Source organism: Lynx rufus, unplaced genomic scaffold (assembly GCF_022079265.1).
Source record: "Lynx rufus isolate CCGP_SWC_20201006 ecotype Redwood Valley unplaced genomic scaffold, mLynRuf1.p SCAF_9, whole genome shotgun sequence".
Classification (NCBI taxonomy): domain Eukaryota; kingdom Metazoa; phylum Chordata; class Mammalia; order Carnivora; family Felidae; genus Lynx; species Lynx rufus.
In genome coordinates, this window is record NW_025814897.1 from 107,277,474 (window position 1) to 107,296,845 (window position 19,372).

The 19,372-nt window shown below is 46.6% G+C and overlaps 1 protein-coding gene across 1 annotated transcript; it reads right to left on the reverse strand.

Annotated features, from left to right (window-relative positions):
• Positions 1-885: 885 nt before the first annotated feature.
• On the reverse strand, positions 886-18,564 carry PLAAT5 (phospholipase A and acyltransferase 5). Its single transcript, XM_047070078.1, has 6 exons — positions 18,474-18,564; positions 17,742-17,826; positions 15,782-15,890; positions 5,116-5,224; positions 2,819-3,081; positions 886-978 (listed from the first exon to the last, which is right to left on the reverse strand). The coding sequence occupies exons 1-6, from the start codon at positions 18,562-18,564 to the stop codon at positions 886-888; spliced, it is 750 nt and encodes a 249-aa protein (XP_046926034.1).
• Between the last annotated feature and the right edge of the window lie 808 nt (positions 18,565-19,372).

Here is a 19,372-nt window from a genome sequence, read left to right on the forward strand (position 1 = left end):
AAATAACAATTTCATATTTCCTGGTAATTGTAAGAAAAAAAGCCAAAGTAAATGGTGATGTTGATTATACTTGAAAGTGCGGGGGGTGGGGGGTGCCTGGGTGTTTCTGTCGGTTAAGCGTCTGCCTTCAGCCCAGGTCATGATCTCAAGGTTTACAAGTTCAAGCCCTGCATCAGTTTCTTTGCCTCTCTCCCCCTCTCTCTGCTCCTACCCCGCTTTCACGCACAATCTCTCTCAAAAATAAAAACTTTAAAAAGAAGAAAATTAAGGGGGGGCGTGGTTAAACAATGAAGAACAAGGCTGATGTATGATTTTTTTTTAAATCCAAGAAAGATTTTCTCAGATTAAGGCACCGAGGACCCTGAATCGCAAGTCACGAGCTCTCTTAAAATCCTCCTCCCCCTGCACAGCTCTGTGGGTCAGAAAGAGCAGGATTCGCATGAATGCAAAATCCGGAGGCCGTTAGCTCAAGAAAAAGAACTTCTGAAGAGCCCTTCGTTTCTGGGAATGTTCGAGCCGAGGTTTCCGGGATGTGTCAGATGGTATTCAGGCATCACAGACCAGAGTCGGCCTCAGAAACAAGCAAGACCCTTCCCACAGAGAATAAAATGAAACGAGTATATGAAGTGATGCCTAGCACGGTGCCTGGCGCCTAGGGGAGGCATAATAAATATTCGGTTCTTCTCACCCCGAGAATCCATGGATCTATGATCACATATATTGGATGTATTTCTGGAGGGGTAATTGGATACACTCGAGATTCCTCCAGAAGCTCCCGATTTTCTCGGGAGGAGCTCTGGCGAGAGAAGGCAAGGGGAGGAAAGGGGCTGTGATTGTCCTTGCTGGTGGCAGCCGTTCTTCCTCTGCCAGGAATTTCCAGCACCTTCAGGCGGGGCCAGGCTTGGGCCGTATGCTGTCCACCACAGCTGAAATAACCACACCGGCAGCTTTCGCTCCTTTCATCAGGGCGTGTTCCACCTGCAGAGCAGAGGGGTTCACAGGACACTCAGAGGCTTGTGCCCCGCCCTACCCCTACGCCTCACCCCTCCCCTTCAGGAACCGGCCTGCCTGGAGTCTTTTTCTAGAGGAGGAAGCGACCTGGCTGGCCTATATTTCCAAAGATTCGAGAGAGGTCAGGATGGCCCGGGATGGACAGCCGAGGCAGATGCTCTCCCTTTCCCCCACGGGCATCCACGGCTCCTGGCCCCCTTCTTCCCTCGGAGTCCATTCGGCTCAGGGTCTGCCTCCAGTGTAGGGCTCAGAGGCAAAGGATCTCAGAGCGGCACAGCCACAGGGGCCCTCATTCCACATACAGGGAATCTGAGAGCCACGGAGGGGGACTCACTTGGACAAAACTCACTGGGGCAAAGTCACGAAGTGAATTAATGTCTAAGCTTGGCCCACACTCCAGAGAAGGCCCCCTATAATCCATCTGATCCTTGGGGGTCTTCTTTTCATGTACAAACGCTCAGGGGACAGGCGATCCTTCACACCGGAATCCCCAAGCCCTCGGCCCTGGAGTGAGGCCTCCCAAGAACGGTGTACGGGCCACGAGTGGACAGAGTACAAAGGGGGAAGGTGCACAAAGTAGAGGGGGCAGGGGCGGGGGCTGGGTGACCCGCTCACGCTCAGCAATAGTAGACAGACTGGGATTTGAGCCCCGCAGCCAGAGAGAACATAAAAAGACGCAGGAAAAAAAGCAGAAAAATTACGTCCTACCTTTAATTCTTGGTATTTTTTTTTCTTCTCACAATTAATCTTTATTTTTACTTATTTAGTTTTTAAGTCCTGACTTCTTAATCTATGAAAAAGGGGATGACAAATACGTCCTCCACTCATCGCAGGGGGTTTTAGTAAGGACCGGATATAAACAAGGGCCGCTCAAGTTGTCACAGATATTTAGGTTTTCAAAGCTCTTGAACACGTGGGCTGTGCCTGGTTGGATTTACTTCCGCTCTGTGTGGTGGGAAGTCATAAACCCAGACACAGCCCCGGCTGGCCAGGCAGGTTAAGCGGGTGAAACCGGAAGGTGGCATACCTGACCCCCGCCACACACACCCCGTCGAAAGAGGCAGACACGCTTGGCCCCACAGCGTGTCGGCCAGCAGGGATACGCGCCTGACGGCCTGATCAATTAGTTGTTCTAGGGAGGCTGTGAATCCAGATCCTTTTATATAAAATCTCTACGTGGTTAAATGCTGTTTGGGGCACCTGAGGGGCTCAGTCAATTACGCGTCCGACTTCGACTCAGGTCATGATCTCACAATTTTGTGAGTTCGAGCCCCGCGTCAGGTTCTGTGCTGACAGCACGGAGCCTGGAGCCTGCTTCTCTCTCTCTGCCCCTCCCCTGCTCACACACACACACTCTCTCTCTCTCTCCCTCTCTCTCAAAAATAAATAAACATTCAAAAAAAAATGCTGGCAAGTCATTCAAATTAAAAAAAAGAAACTACTACTCATCCAGGCAAAACACGTCTGCGGGCCACATGTCGCCGCTAGTTTGCAGCTTTAACAATAAAGTATGGACCTCGGTTCATCCCCATCCTGTAAAAGAACAAACAGTCTCAGAAATAAAAATGGTTTGACCAAGACGACACACGGCCAAGCTGGGACTCGGCCCAGGGCCCTTGCTCTACAGTCCTCCGTGGGTTCCTAGCGGTGAAAATACCTCCTGAACCGTAAAGCCCCGTAGAAGCAGAAGCCCAGTAGTGCAACAAAGAATACGAAACCACCGCGCACCGTTCCGACCAGTGACTGGGACGACAAGGCCCCAGGAGAGCCGGGCAAGGAGCCACCGGCGGAGCCAAAGCCACCCTACCTGCTGGCTCCTGGGCACACCGTATCTGAGGTCGTTGACGAAGTGCTCACAGTTCCCGTCAATCAGGCTGTACTGCACCACCTTGTTGATCATCTTCTTCGTGCGCCGGACGATCTTGTCCACGGGCAGGGGCAGGTACGTCCCATCCAGCTTGTTGTTGATCTTCCAAGAGCAGCTGTGCAGCACGTCCTCCAGGCGACTGTATTTCACCACGGCCCGGTTGCTGAAGATGGAACTGATACTGCCGGCCTCAAATTCCTCACCTAGAGAGAGACCCAGATGAACACAAGCTGGAAACCTGCAAGGGTCAGCTGGGCGGGGGCGGGGGTGTGCAGAGCACTGGCTCCGGCCAAGATGTTGGTCAAGCTGCTTCCCTCCGAGGCCTCGGCTTCACCATCTATAAAAAGCATGGCAGGGGGCGCCTGGGTGGCTCAGTCGGTTAAGCATCCGACTCTTGGATCTTACAGTTCGTGAGTTCGAGCCCCGCCTGGGGCTCTGTACTGATCAGTGCAGAGCCTGCTTGGGATTCTCTCTCTCTCTCTCTCTCTCTCTCTCTCTCTCTCTCTTTCTGCCCCTCCCTCACTCATGTTCTGTCTCTCAAAATAAAGAAATACGCTTAAACAAAAATCAAAAGGCACGGAAGAGGATGGGAGTCAGATGAAAGGAGTTGCCCGGGACCATCTTGCCCATGAAGACTTTTACCCTGCACCGCACTCCCCACGGTCAACCCCCGCAGCAATCTCTCTCTCTTATAAAACTCCAGAAGAACCTTATGTCACAGCCCCGGACTCCATCCTGTGTTGCACTGACCTGACAGAGTCCTAAGAGTTTTGAGTCTGGCTTTCCTAACTAGACTTCAGCATCTTTGCAAACGTGCGCTAAGCACCCTTACAGGTAAGTGTCAGCTCCCGGGTGTGGGGCTCCGTGACCTGCCTCCCTCTGCAGCCACCGCTGGGCACAGGGGAGCCCAAGCAGACAGGCCTCTCGCTGCTCCCCCACTTAGCTTCCAGCCAGAACCACGATGCCTTTGTCTCCACTCAAACACTGGGATTTGGAGACAGCATTCCACGGATTCGAAAAGAGAAACATTTGAAAGGGGTTATGTTATCATATTCAGTCCTTAGAGGACACAGATGCTCAGAGAGGGTCAAGCACCTGCCCAGAACCAGGACGGTCGCAATCTAAAACCAAGACTGTGTTTCTGCCGAGCCCATATGTATAGGCCAAGGTGGGTACCCTCCTCCTCTGAAAGTTGTCTGAGAACAAGAAGTGTCCCTTGTTCTGTCCTTCCGTATTAGAAGACTCTCTGTTGATTTTACAAGAGCTGGCAGCAGGGAATTCAGCTCTGAGGAGCAGAATTCATTTTCAGAGGAAGATCTGACAGGGAGGGTGGGGACGTGACTGTTAGCGACCTCTCTGGTTATACAAGACGGAGGCTCCCGGACTCAGTCTGGGAAGCAGAGGTGGAGGAAACTGTAACGGGGAGCATTTTTTACCTTGTCCGGGTGTAGGCGGGGCATGGGAGAGGGGCTCTGCCCTGCTGGAAGGTCCCAGCAGATGAGAGGCTGGGCCCAAGGAGGAGGACGGAGCCCCAGGCAGTGAGAGCCGTGAGCCGTCCCAGTGCCCTTCTGTAATTCCATCCTGAACGGGCAGTCCTTGCACAGGATGCAAAATTCCAAAGGCATCAAAGAGTATGCATATTCTCCAGCTCCTCCAGGGCCCTTCGCCCCAGGCGACCAGTTAACTGAGTCAGTTTCCTGTTCTGTTCTATTCTGTCAATTTCCCTGCTTCCTCCCAACACGTCTCCACTCAAGTTTTAATCAGCTGCCAGTTTCATCTCAGCCTTTGTGGGAGGCAATGTTGACAAATGAAAGAACAGCTGGGTCCACAATGAGGCCCAGAAGCCCCGGACAGGTGGAAAGCGCAGGGAGACAAGGGCAGGCGGAGGGGCCCAAGCGATCAGGGAGCCGGAACCAGCATTTGGGGACGATCGGAACCTGTAAGCATCTGCACTCCTCCCGGGGAACCCTCAGAAATATGAGGAAGGGGGACTGAGGTTCAGGGAACAGGGGGACACTTTCTGACTTTCCATCTCCCTTAGGGCTGGACACTCAGTGGATTTTGGTAGACAAGAGATCAGGCTCCATCACCCAGTTCAATTAAGGCCCGGTAATGCTTCGAGAATTCTACGGCTAATGAAAGGCAGCAGCTGAGGAACATGATAACTAACTGTATCTCTCTTCACTCCGCTAACTTCAATATCAGTATCAACATTTCAGTAGAGTATCCACTCTTACTCGGGGGAGCCAGATGGACCACACAGTCGTCTTCCACGTAGATGGCCCAGTGCTCATAGCCGATGCGAAAAATCTCAATCAGGTCTCCAGGTCTGGGTCTTGGTTTGCTCTGTGACGGAAGAAATAAGATCGAAGAAAGAAACTGCACGTGCCCAAGGACCCGGTTTGGAGAGCAGCTACCGCTCAGCCTAAAGCCACCGGATTCCATCGCTTTACAGAAATCCCGGCGGCAAGAAGCTCTCTCCACACACGGGACCAAAGGACCCACCCCCCTCCTGCTGTCACCCTCGTTATGAAAGCCACAGAGGCTAACTGTGCCAGCTATCAATGTATTGCCCCTTGGTTCCAAAAGCACCCTCCAGATGAGTTCTGCGATACGTGCTGGAACTCTTTTCAGCTTTTCTCCCTGAAAATGAGCACTGTGGAAGGGGTTCTCCTGCAGGGGCGGGGGTGGGGGTGGTGGTGAGGAGGGTGATGGTCAGTAGTGTGGGTGTGAGGACTTCTAGTGGAGCTCTGCCTGAGCCGGATCCCTCCGACCCCATCACCTTGCAGCCTTGGCCTGGCAATAACCCTTCTGGGGCCCTTTTGATGGAGACATCAGTGCCCAGACACTTCCTGCACCTGCTGATGTCCCGATTTCCTCTACAGGTCACCACGTGGACCACCTGTGGTCCAAAGGGTCCTCCCCTCCTCTGCATGCCAGCTCCCCACACACACTCCAAAGGGTTGCATTTGCCCAGCAGTCACGGTGCCGTCCCAGCCTGGCCAAACCAAACTTCTCTGCTCACCTCCCTAACCGAGTCTCAATCCCTTCCAAGTCTGTCCTTCCTTGAGTTTTCTCCCTCAGCCCTGGGAGACCATACTGAGTTTCTTCATATCTTTTTTTTTTAATGTCTATTTATTTTTGAGAGAGAAAGAAAGAGAGAGAACGAGTGGGGGAGGGGAGGGGGGGGAAATCCAAAGCAGGCTCCATGCTGATAGCAGAGAGCCTGATGGAGGGCTCTGACTCACCAACCATGAGATCGTGACCTGAGCCGAAGTCAGATGCTTAACCGACTGAGCCACCCAGGCGCCCAAGTTTCTTCATATCCTGTAGTTACTCTTACGTAGTTTAATAATTCTTTATAGTAAATCTCCCCCTGTTTAACCTACTGTGTGTTTCCATCTCTTGACTGGACGCAGAAAAAGAAAAAGAAAGGAAGGAAGGAAGGAAGGAAGGAAAGAAACAGAAAGAAAAAGAAAGAAACTCTCATATCCTTCCTATCCCATATCCCTCCTTCTGTAATGTGCGTCCCTCCCAAACTATCCCTGTACGTCCTGGGAAGAAGGTCTGTTCCCTGATTCCTCCCCCAGAAAGGAAGGTCAGAGCCAGTTTAGACAATCAAACCACCCCACCGAGCCATCAACTTTACAGTGGCTTGTCACTTACGCCAACTTTGCAACAATTTGCCCACATAGCCTAACTTCCTCAAGGCTATAGCTCACCTCCCAGTTCCCAGCTCTATTTCCCTGGCGAAGGACAGCCATTCGCCTGGGCCAAACCTCCTGGAAGTAAAAGGGGGGTGGGAGGGGGTTCACCTGTTTCTTTTCCAAGTTACAAATTCACAAAGTTTGCTTAACCATCACCACCATCCAAGTGAGAACGTGGATTGTCCTAAACATCCGAAGAGATTTCTCATGCCTGTGTAGACCTTCCCATCTCCTAACCCCAGCCCCAGGCAACCCTGGGTCCATCAGCCCGTCATTCACCTTGATTTTGCTAACTGCCTTTTCTGGGTACAAGGATAAGATCACATTATTTCTGTCCTTCATTAATATGGTGTATGACAATTTATTTGAGGGTGTTATACCCAACTTGCACACCTGGGATAAATCTCAGTTACGGTGTATATCCTCTTTCTGTGTTGACGAATTCAGTCTGCTGGTATTCTGTTGAGGATTTTGACATCTATATTCACAAGAGGTATTAGTCAGTGGTTCTTTTCTTTGGGGAAGAGGAGGGGATTTTAGAATTTTCAGGAGTTTTCTTTTGTTCCTTAACACTCTTCACCTGCAGTATTATCACTGGATAGGGGTAGTAAGGTAAAAACTTGAATGTGATTCACAACAGACTCAGTAGTCAACAAGAATTACCACTCCCTTGCTAGATTTTCTCTAAGAAATCACTAAATTGATTTTATTGAGCTTTGGGTCTCCACCTTGGTTGCACATGAAAATGACCTGGGGAACTTTTAAAACTTAAGACTCTGGGGCGCCTGGGTGGCTCAGTCGGTTAAGCGTCCGGCTTCGGCTCAGGTCATGATCTCATGGTTCGTGGGTTCAAGCCCCGCATCGGGCTCTCTGCTGACAGCTCAGAGCCTGGAGCCTGCTTCGGATTCTGTGTCTCCCTCTCTGTCTGCTCCTTCCCCACGTACACACACACACTCTCTCTCTCTCTCTCAAAAATAAATAAACATTAAAAAAATAAAAAGTAAGACTGATCTGGAGTATGGCCTGGGGACTAGAGTTTTAAGCGCTCCCCAGGTGACTCTAATCGCAGCCAGTGTTATAGCTACATTGGAGGCTTTTCCAAAGTCTTGTCCTTCCTTTTCCCTGTACTTTATCCTCCCCAGCATTTCATGGACCTCATAGAACCGTCTATAGCCTCCAGGACAAACCTCCAGACCCAAGTGATGTTCCAATCTCCAATTCCACATTAGGGTCTCTGTGCCCTCTTTCTCCCTTTGGAGTCAGATGTTACTTCAAAAAGTTCCATCCATCTGCCTTTTATTCCCTTTGCAGAGACTGGCAACCCAGCTCTGACCCTCCTCCCAGAATTAGTCACCTGCTGAGAAAAACCGGTATTTTGTAAGGCCCCGGGATAATGTTTCTGAAAGTTTTATCAATCTGACAGACGTGGTAGGGAAGTGGGTCGAGGGTTTGTTCCTGCCTGCAGCCTGTGGCAGGTTGGCAAGAGCAAAATCACAAGGTAAGAGCAAGAATTTGAACTCCTAGGAGTAAAAAGGTGAAGCCTTGGGACCTTTTCTAGAATGCATGGACTCTCAGGTCAACCCCTGACCAGGTATTAGAGTGGATGTGGAAAGCCAGTGGTGTAAGAAAATCCTCAAGACACAAATATTAGGAATTCCACTTTAGGCTCTGACCCTGACCCCGACAACATCTCAGAAATAAAACCCAGAGCCGGACTCTCTAAAACGGGGGAAGTGAATGAAACCATGTATCAATGATATACAAGGTCTCCTGCAAGGACCCATGATAATGTTGCTTATCACATTGTAATGTAAGTCCTATCTACTTCCTGTTTCCCCACACAGTCTGTGAGGGCCTTGAGGGCAAGGATCCTTCCAGATCTCTGCTAAATAAAAAAAAGGGGGGGGGCCTGGGTGGCTTAGTCAGTTAAGCGTCTGACTTCGGCTCAGGTCATGATCTCACAGTCCGTGAGTTCGAGCCCCGCGTCGGGCTCTGTGCTGACAGCTCGGAGCCTGGAGCCTGTTTCAGATTCTGTGTCTCCCTCTCTCTCTGACCCTCCCCCGATCATGCTCTGTCTCTCTGTCTCAAAAATAAATAAACGTTAAAAAAAAAAATTTTTTTTTAAATGTAGCCAAGGAAACTTCGATAGTCCTTATTTCACTGCTATTAAGTAAAATCCTATTCATCTCTTACTACATTTTTGCCAGTAACATTGAGCCCTACAGACCTGCTTTTTGCTTATAGTGTTATCAAATGAGATTCCAGAGCCTACCCTTAAAAATGCAAGATTGTTTAAAAGCAATCTTCTAGGGGCGCCTGGGTGGCTCAGTCGGTTGGGCGTCTGGCTTCGGCTCAGTCGTGATCTCACAGTTCATGAGTTCAAGCCCCGCGTCGGTCTCCGTGCTGACAGCTCAGAGCCTGGAGCCTGCTTCCAATTCTGTGTCTCCCTCTCTCTCTGCCCCTCCCCTGCTCATGCTCTGTCTCTCTCTGTCTCAAAAATAAATAAAACATTTTTTAAAAAATAAATAATTAAATAAATACATAAATAAATAATAAAAATAAAAACAATCTTCTAAAATGTCGAAGGTGATGTCCTCCCCGCAGCTAGAAGGGCAACAGCAACTTCCCGCATCATAAAGCTTGCTAAAGAGTCTGACTTGGTAAAGTACTAAACTGAAAACACTTACAAAAATATCAACCTTGTTATATATTGTGCAATATGGGGGCTTCGTGAACATTTATGACTGCTACCCACTTGCTCTGCTCTCTGTTAAGCTAAGTCAGTCCTTAGAGTACCATTTGAACAAGATGGTCTTGAAACATTCTGGAAGTTGGCATAGTGTCTTGTCAAAATACCCCTCAAGGAGAAACGGAAATTCTTTTTTTTTTTTTTTATAAATTTTTTTTTTTTAACATTTATTTATTTTTGAGACAGAGAGAGACAGAGCATGAACGGGGGAGGGTCAGAGAGAGGGAGACACAGAATCCGAAACAGGCTCCAGGCTCCGAGCTGTCAGCACAGAGCCCAACGCGGGGCTCGAACTCACGGACCACGAGATCGTGACCTGAGCCGAAGTCGGCCGCTTAACTGACTGAGCCACCCAGGCGCCCCAGAAACGGAAATTCTTATTGGTGGCTGGACTTGATCATTCATTGGCCTGGTAATAATGTTCTAATCATCGACAATGCTACATTCCTGAACAATATAACTAAGACCAACTCGATTGGCACTTTCCTCTTCTTTCATAGAATCAATTGGCCTTATCCTCTTCTATCACATAATGAGAAATAAAAACCTTTGACTGTCAGGATCATTATTTGACTAAAGAGGTCAAAAGCCTCACCTCCTTTAAGCGAGTACAATGCAGAGGGTCTTAATGAACCCACAGTAACTGGGATAGTCAACTTCTGCAGCCAACTCTCAGCACCTAGAATCATATCACACTAAAACCACCTCTAGAAGATACCTTCAAAAACACTGGGTCCAATCTCTTCATTTTTTTCTTATAACTTCAGTTCTTTTCAAAGGCAACTGACTGGGGGCGCCCGGGTGGCTCAGTCGGTTGAGCATCCGACTTTGACTCAGGTCATGATCTCGCAGTTTGTGGGTTCGAGCCCCCCATCGGACTCTGTGCTGACAGCTCAGAGCCTGGAGACTGTTTCTGAGTCTGTGTCACCCTCTCTCTATGCCCCTCCCCCCCTTGCACTCTGTCTCTCTCTCTCTCTCCTTCAAAAATAAATAAACGTTAAAAAAAAAACTGTAATTTAAAATAAAAGGTAACTTACATCAAAGAGAATTGAAAACCTATGTCCACACTTGTACATGAATGTTCGTAGCAGCGATATTCACAATGGCCAAAAGATGGAAACAACCTAAATGTCCATCAACTGATGAATGGCTAAACAAAACGTGGTCTATACAAACAATGGAATATTATTCACCAATAAACATGAAAGAAGGGCCGCTACATGTTACAACATGGACAAACCTCATAAACGTTATGTTAAGTCAAAGAAGCCAGACACAAAAAACCACATATGAATTTCAGAATAGGTCAATCCATAGAGACAAAAAGTAGGGTTCCCAGGTACTAGGACAGGGGGAAACTGGGAAGTGACTGGTAACGGGCAGAGAGGTTTTTGAGAGTATTGAAAAAGTTCTAAGATTTTTTAGTGACAATGGCTACACAACTCTGAATGTAGTAAAAACCTGTGCATTATAATTATACACTTTAAAAGGGTAAAGTTTGGGGCACCTGGGTGGCTCAGTCAGTTAAGCGTCCGACTTTGGCTCAGGTCATAATCTCAGGGTTTGTGAGTTCTAGCCCCACATCGGGTTCTTTGCTGTCAGTGCAGAGCCGCTTCAGATCCTTGGTCCCCCTCTCTCTCTGCCCCTCCCCTGCTCGTGTTCTCTTTCTCAAAAATAAATAAACATCAAAAAAAAACAAGGTAGAGACTGTTAGATTGGATTAAAAAGCAAAACGCAACTCCATGCTGCGTACAAGAAACATATTTGAAATATAAATAAATAGGTTACAAGCAAAGGCAAGAAAATTTTATGCCATGCTAGCACTAATTGAAAGGAAGTTACACTGGGGCGCCTGGGTGGCTCAGTTGGTTGAGAGTCCGACTTTGGCTCAGGTCATGATCTCACGGTTCTTGGGTTCGAGCCCCGCATCGGGCTCTAGGCTGTCAGCTCAGAGCCTGGAGCCTGCTTCGAATTCTGTGTCTCCGTCTCTCTCTGCTCCTCCCCCACTCGTGCTCAGTCTCTCTCTCTCTCTCTCTCTCTCAGAAATAAATAAAAACATAAAAAAATAAATAAATAATAAAAATAAACATAAATAAAAAAAAGAAAGGAAGCTAGAGTGGCTATACTATCAGACAAAGTAGATTTCAAAGCAAAGAATATTACTAGTGATAAAGAAAGTAATTTCATAATAAGGGAATCAGTTTATCAAGAATAAATAATAACCCTAACTGTCTACATGTCTAATAACGGGCCCCATGATTCATCAAGAATGAACTGATAAAACTGTAAGGAGAAAGAAACAGATCCATAATCATATTCAGAAATTTCATACTCCTCTATGTAATTAATAGAAAAATATCAACGTAAGACCTGAATAACACTATGAACCAACTTGACCTAACTGATATTTATAGCATACCCCAACCAATAATAGCAAAATACACAGTCTTCTCAAGAGCTAACAGAACATTTACCAACATGGACCATATTTCGGGCCATAAAGCAAGTCTCAATAAATTTCTTTTTTTTTATTTTTTATTTTTTTTATTTTTTATTTTTATTTTTTTTTAAGTCTCAATAAATTTCAAATGGATTCAAACCATATGAAGTGTGTTAAACGGGGAAGTTTATAGTCATAAATGCCTATAATAGAAAGGAAGAAAGGTCTGAAATCAATGACCTCCACTTCCACCTTAAGACATTAACAAAGAAATGTGAGGGGTGCCTGGGTGGCTCAGTTAGTTAAGCCACCGACTCCTGATTTCAACCCAGGTCATGACCTCATGGTCAAGAGTTTGAACCCCATGTCAGGCTCTGCACTGGGCATGGAACCTGCTTAAGATTCTCTCTCTCTCCCTCTACCGCTCCCCTACTCTCACACACACACACACACACACACACACACACACTCTCTCTCTCTCTCTCTCTCTCTCTCTCTCTTTCTCAAAAAAATAAACAAATAAATAAATAAGAATTGTGAAATAACACCGAAGAAAGGAAATGATAACAAATGGGGCAGCAGCAGAGATACAGAAAATAGAAAACAATAAAAGAAAATCAATGAAATCATAAGCGAGGTCTTCGAGAAAACCAATAAAATTGATAAAACTCTAACCAAACTGATTAGAAAAATAAAAAGACAAAAGTTACCAATATCAGGGATGAGAGAGATGACATTATTACACATTCTGCAGATAGTAAATGGGCAGTAAGGGAATATTACAAACAACTTCATGCCCATAAATTTGACAAATTATAAGAACGGCAGAGATTCTTTGAAGACACAAGCCATTAAAGCTCACTCATGAAGAAACAGATCATGTGACCACCCCATATCTACCAAGGGTTTGTAGTTAAAATTCTTGTAGCCTTGTAATTAAAATTCTTCCCGCAAAGAAAACTCTAAGCCCAAATGACTTCACTGGTAAATTCTACCAACCATGAAAGGAAGAAATGATATGAATCCTACACAGAATATTGTGAAGTGAGAATACTTCCAAACTCAGTCCATAAGGCGAGCATTACCCTAATACAGAACCAGACAATTACAAGAAAATAAAATCACAGATCAATGTCCTTTATGAATATAAATACAAAAATTCTAAGCCAAATTCTACAAATCGAATCAAACAATGTATAAAACGGATACATCATGGCCACGTGTGGGTTCCCCCCCCAACCCAGTATTTCAGGGTTGTTAGAACATTTGAGCACCACTCAGTGTAATTCAAACTAAAAAAGGAAAACTGTGATCTCAATAGGTACAGAAAAAGCACTTGTTAAAGTTCAATGTCTATTCCTGATTTAAAAAAAAAAAAAAGCTCTCAACAAATTTAAAAAGGGATAAAAAGATCTGATAAAATGGCTCTATGAAAAACCTACAGCTTACATCATGTTAAATGGTAAAGACTGGATGTTTTCCCTTTAAGTTGAAGAATGAGACAAACATCTGCTGGCACCCTGCTATTAAGCATTGTACTGAAATTCCCAGCTAGTGCAATTGAAGACAAAAAATAAATAAAGGCATCCAGATTAGAAAAGAAAATGCCAAACCGTCTTTATTTGCTGATGATGTGATCACCTATGTAAAAGGTCTATTGGAATCTACCCCCCAAAGGACACTAAAGCAAGTAAGTAAGGTTGAAGGTAAATCTACAAAAGTCAATTGTAGGGGGCTCGGTTGGGTAAGCGTCTGACTCTTGATTTCTGCTCAGGTCATGATCTCATGGTTCATAGGATCGAGCCCCATCCTGGGCTCCATGCTGTCAGCATGGAGCCTGCTGGGGATTCTCTCTCTCCCTCTCTCTCTGCCCCTCCCCTGCTCACGTTCTCTCTCACACGCGTGCAGTCTCAAAATGAATAAACTTAAAAAGTATTTCCAATTACTAGCAACAAACGGTCAGAAATTAACATTTTTTTCGGTTTAAATTTTCAAAATTGAAATCTGAAAAAAAATTTTAAGCTATTTCAGGGGTATCAAAAAATATTAAATACTGACCAAAGATCTGAAAATCTTTCAAAAGAGGTGCTAGATCTGTATGCTGAAATTTATAAACCATTGCTGAGGGAAATGACAGAAATAAATAGCACATCTTGCTCATGGGACAGGAGACTCAATATTGTTAAGACATCAATTCTCGTAAAGGTTTGATGTGATTCCCATCAAAATCCCGGAAGGCTTTCTGTAGAGTCCTCTGTAGTTGGAGGACTAACATTACTTGATTTTAGGAATTATTATAAAGCTATAGTAATCAAGATAGTATGGTACTAGCCCCACAATAGACAAGTAGGATCAACAGAACAAAACAGAGAGCTCCGGAGGAGACTTACAGTACATAGATAACTGGGTTTTACGCAGGTACAAAGACAACTCAATGGAGAAAGAATGGTCTTTTCAACAAATGGTGCCAACACAACGGGATATTCATAAGGAAAACAAAACAAAACAAAACTTCAATCTGTACCTCACACCATATAGCTCAATATGTATCAAAGATGTAAATGTAAATGTAAAAAAAAAAAAAAAAACTAAAACTTTAAAATATCTAGGGGTAGCTGAGTAGCTCAGTCGGCTAAGTGTCCAACTCTTGATTTCAGCTCAGGTTGTAATCCTGGAGTGGTGGGATCAGGCCCTGATATTCTCTCTTTCTCCCTCTGCCCCACTCCCCTGCTCGAGAGAGAATACTGCAAAGCACGTATCTGATGAAGGGCTTGCACACAGAATTTCTGAAGAACTCCCAAACACACAAACCCAAGGCAAACAATGGGCAAAAGATTTGGACACTTCACCAAATAGGATATATGTGAATGGCAAATAAACACATGAAAAGATGTGCAATATCATTAGTCACTAGGGAAATACAAATTAAAACCACAATGAGATCCCTACATACTTATTAGGATAGCTAACATAAGACACTAACTATACCAAATGCTGACGAGGACACGGAGGAACTTGAACATTCACACACTTCTGGTGGGGATGTAAAATGGCACAATCAGTTTGGAAAACAGTGGGTTAAACATACATCTACCGTACGATCTAGCCATTTCATTCCTACATATTCACCCAAGAGAAAAGACAGCATATGTCTGTACAATGACTTGTGCACAAATGTCCACAGAAGCTTTATTTGTAAGAGCCAGAGACTGGGAACAGCTCAAATGCCCATCAAGAGGTGAATGAAAAAAAAAATGGAATACTACTCAGTAGTAAAAAGGAATCAACTATTAATTACACCCAACAACATGGATACAACTTAATTGTTTTTAATGTCTATTTATATTTGAGAGAGAGACAGTGAGTGAGCGGGGGAAGGGGCAGAGAGAGACAGAGACAGAATCTGAAGAGTTGTCGGCACAAAGCCCGACGCGGGGCTCGAACTCACCAGCCACGAGATCATGACGTGAGCCAAAGTCAGACACTTAACTGACTGAACCACCCAGGGGCCCCTGGATACAACTTTAAATAATTACATGAAATCATGTGAAAGGAGATGGACAAAAAGGGCATGTACGATATGATTTCCTTACATAAATGTCTAGAAAATGCAAATTAATATACAGTGACATAAAGCAGATCAGGTGATTCCTGGGGATGCAGGTGAGAAGGGGGGGGGGATTTACAAAGGGAAACAAAGTTTCGTAAGTTATGGAGATGTTCATTATCTTGATTACGGTGATGGTCTCGTGGGTGCACCCATATGTCACAACACATCCAACTCTATATATTCTAAATATGTGCAATTTATTGCATGTCATTTATACCTCAATAAAGTTCAATGAAGAGTTCAACAAAGCTGTGTTTAAAGAATTTTTGAAGGCATATCCAACATCCCAAGTCGCTAGGCAGTTCAACCTGCCACACGGTCTAAATAAAGTAAAACAGTCTGCAGAGAAGCCACAGGCACGTTAAAGATACGCGCTAAAAATTCTTGTGATGCCCACCTTGGCGGCTTGCTTTGCTAACTTGCTTTCACTCTCAGGCTTCGGGGTTGAATGTGACTCTGCTCTTTTCTGGTTGGGTGTGGTCTCCAAGTTAACTCCGGGCTCCTCCCTAAATGAATGTTGGGATCACGTAGTTAACAAATCACACTATTTCACAAATACTGGAAATTCTGCATCACTTCAGATGTGGGATTTTAAGATACCTTTCAATTTTCAGATTCTAGGAAACATTTTCCCCAAGGCTTGTTTCTGCGATCACGCATTTAGCTGTCGTACAAAATCACTGCCATTTACTGCTTTTCAGACGATTGTTTAAAATGCTAATGATAGCAATGAGTAGCTCTCAGGATTTTTTTTTAAATTGCGGATAATCTTTCTTACTTATCAAAGGGACACTTGCACATAGCTTTAAAAAACTGGTAATAGTACATAATGGCTTCTAGTGAAATGCAGTAGAACCCTGCTCCCTCCCTTCTCTCTTCTGGTCCAGCTGTGAGAGGCAAGCCCCTTGAACTCTTGAGCTGTCTCTTCCAACAACTTGCTCCATATTTCTGAGAAATCTCATTAGGCCACAACAGTGTAACTGCAAGTGTCATGAAAGAAATCAGTAGATTTTGTCCCTTAAACAAAATGTTGCAGGAGAGGGCTGAAACCAACGGCAGGAATAGGCTTTGGGATAGTGTGGTGAAATATATTGGGGTCAAAAAGACACATGGCTGGCTCAGTCGGTAGAGCCTTAGGAGCATGTGACTCCTAACCTCAGGGTTGTGAGTTCAATCCCTACATTGGGTTTGGAGATTACTTCAAAAAAAAAAAAAAAAATTTGAGGAGCCTGGATGGCTCAGTCAGTTGAGCATTCAACTCCCGGTTTCAGCTCAGGTCATGATCTCATGATCTCGTGAGTTCAAGCCCTGCATCCGGCTATGTGCTGACAGTATGGAGCCTGTTTGGGATTCTCTCTCCGCCCCCCACCCTGCCCCTCTGCTCCTCCCCCACTCATGCTGTCTCTGTCTCTGTCAAAAAAATAAATAAACTTAAAAAATGTTTTAAATAAAAATAAAATAAAATCTTTACAAAAAATTTTTAGTGTTTATTTTGGAGACAGAGTGTGAATGGGGGAGGGGCAGAGAGAGAAGGAGACAGAATCTGAAGCAGGCTCTGAGCTGTCAGCACAAAGCCTGATAGGGAGCTCGAACTCACGAACAGTGAGATCATGACCTGAGCCAAAGTTGGGACACTCAACCAACTGAACTACCCAGGTGCCCCCCCCCAAAAATAAAATCTTAAAAAAAAAAAAAGACGTGGGTTTGAATCCCGGCTCTGATAGTTGCTGTCCAACCTTGAGCTAGTAAATAAATCTGTCTGAACATCAGTTTGATTATCTATAAAACAGAGATGAAAGTATTTTTCTCAGAATTCCCAAGAGAGTTAAATGAGAGACCATATGTACACGTCTGGTACATCACCAACCAAAAAAATGGCATTTTCTTGACCTTTCCCTATGCTTCACCCCTTCTCCAAAGTATAGTGTATGGGAGTGGACAGAACCCCTCCTTTTCAACATAGCTCTTTGGGGAACTTTTAGACCCTTAAAATCTTCAAAAGAAGCAAACCGTGTTTTCAATTAAAGTGAATTAAGGAAATTTGCAAGAAGATCTCATCATTCATTAGTGAGACCAACTGGCCACATTGTAAGCGTTCTTCTAAAGCGATTCTGTCCTCAGGGCTCTGGGCAAGACACTGTGGCTAGAACTGCCGCAAGGCAGGTCCTGTCAGTGGCCCCAAGCCCTGGTCACAATCTGGTTATTATCAGGCGCACACGAGCCTTCCGTTTACTGGTTAATGGTAGGCTGGTGCCTCTGAAAACCACCTCCGGAATTATAAGAGCTGCCGTCAAAGTCGGTTCTTCAAAAGGCTCCCCCCACCCTAAAAGCCAGTCCCTCCGTAGGGTGACTCTTACCCCTCCTGGACGCTTCTGTCCAGTTCTGAGGTTCCCTGCTGCAGGTGCTTGGGAGAGAGCTGGACCAACGCTTGAGAGGCTATTTCTAAGGGGGAGAGGGGAGGGAAGATGCTATTTAAACCACAACTGCCTCCTACAGACAGTGAAATCTGTGAAGGGAGAGTTGGAGGCAGCATCTCGGACATCTCTGTGAAGGTGGCTCCGAGCTCCAGCCTGGCCTGGTCAGCCCTCAGTCAATATGGGGGGTAAACGAAGGGGGCTGTGGGACTAGGTGCTGGAGAGGTCTCGGCTCCTCCGGTTAGGAAAGACTTTGGAACTCTCCGGGATAGAATGGGGAAGAAGGTGGAGGGAGAGCCCAGAAATCCCGGGACTAAACCCGGCAGCAGAAGCTTCTGAGGAGCTAGAACCCTAGAGCCGTTCTCAACTCCGCCTGCCCGGGACTGCCACCCCGCTAGCCCTTCCGGCCCCAAACAGAGTCGCAGGGCTCGCTCTGATGAAATGAACATCAAACGCTCCCTCCCGAGCGTGCACTCGTTCCGGTTAACCGGCATTTCGCGCCATCAACACGTAGCTACGAGAAGGGGCCTGGAAGACAACTCTGGTGACTTCTCGGGGCGGGGGTCCGAGAACCTCCCAGTAGGGCCTCCAGGCCGGAGCGCGGCGGCTCGGTGGGGAGGGGCCCGGTTGCAGCGGCGGCGCCCGGGCCGACGGGGTCACGGCTGGGCCGCGTACTTGCGGCTCCGGACGCGGGTTTGGGGCGGGGCCCGGGGGAGCGGGAGAGGCGGAGCCTGCTCTTCCCGGGGGCGGCCGGGCTCAGGCCCATCCCGCGGCTGCGGCTCGGCGCCGGCGCGGCCCAGGCGGCTCTGCCCCAGGTCGGCGGAGCCGCGGACGGAGGGGCGCGAATCCCGGAACGCGGGGCGCGCGGCCAACGGCGGGGGCGCGCGGGGCGCCGCGCGCACCGCCGAGGGAACAGAGAGGGCGCGAACGGGGGCGCTTGGAGGCCCGGGAAAGGCGGGGGAGGGCGGCGGCGGAGGTCATCCGTGGGGCGGAAGGCCACGCGGGCCAGTAGGCACGGAGGCGGGGGTGTGCCATCCGACCTCGCTGCAGAAGCCAGACGTTAAGGAGCGACAAATGCATTGAGGCCAGATTAGGAGGGCCTGGGGGAGGCACGCTCAGGAGTTAAGATCTTGAGGGATCCAAGGTTTTTAAATTATTTGCATGACTTAAATTATATATTTTGTAATTAATTACATATAATATGTAATATACACAAAACGTATGGAATGCACGTAATTGTGAAAACGTGATAATAAAATCACTCCCCGTGAATACACCTGCCTACTTAAGAAGGGGAACACGCCTAGCACACAGAGGCTAGGTCCTGTGTGTTCCTCCCTTATCTCATTTCCCTGCCACCCTCCGCCAGAGGTATCCTCTGCTCACTATTGTGTCTATCATGCCCTTGCTTTTTTTTCTTTCTTTTTTTTTTTTTTTTTGAATCTTTTAATGTTTATTTATTTCCGAGAGAGAGAGCGCGAGCGAGGGAGAGGCAGAGAGAGAGGGGAAACACAGAATCCGAAGCAGGCTCCAGGCTCTGAGCTGTCAGCACAGAGCCCGACTCCGGGCTTGAA

What these genes read in the sequence shown, in the direction of transcription:
- PLAAT5 (XM_047070078.1), bottom strand. Translation starts at nt 18,564, where the DNA reads ATGGGCCTGAGCCCGGCCGCCCCCGGGAAGAGCAGGCTCCGCCTCTCC. An exon ending in TAGCAAAGCAAGCCGCCAAG is followed by an intron (nt 5,225 to 15,781) that starts GTGGGCATCACA and finishes CTTCCGTCACAG; the next exon opens with AGCAAACCAAGACCCAGACC. An exon ending in GTGTGCCCAGGAGCCAGCAG is followed by an intron (nt 979 to 2,818) that starts GTAGGGTGGCTT and finishes TCTGCTCTGCAG; the next exon opens with GTGGAACACGCCCTGATGAA.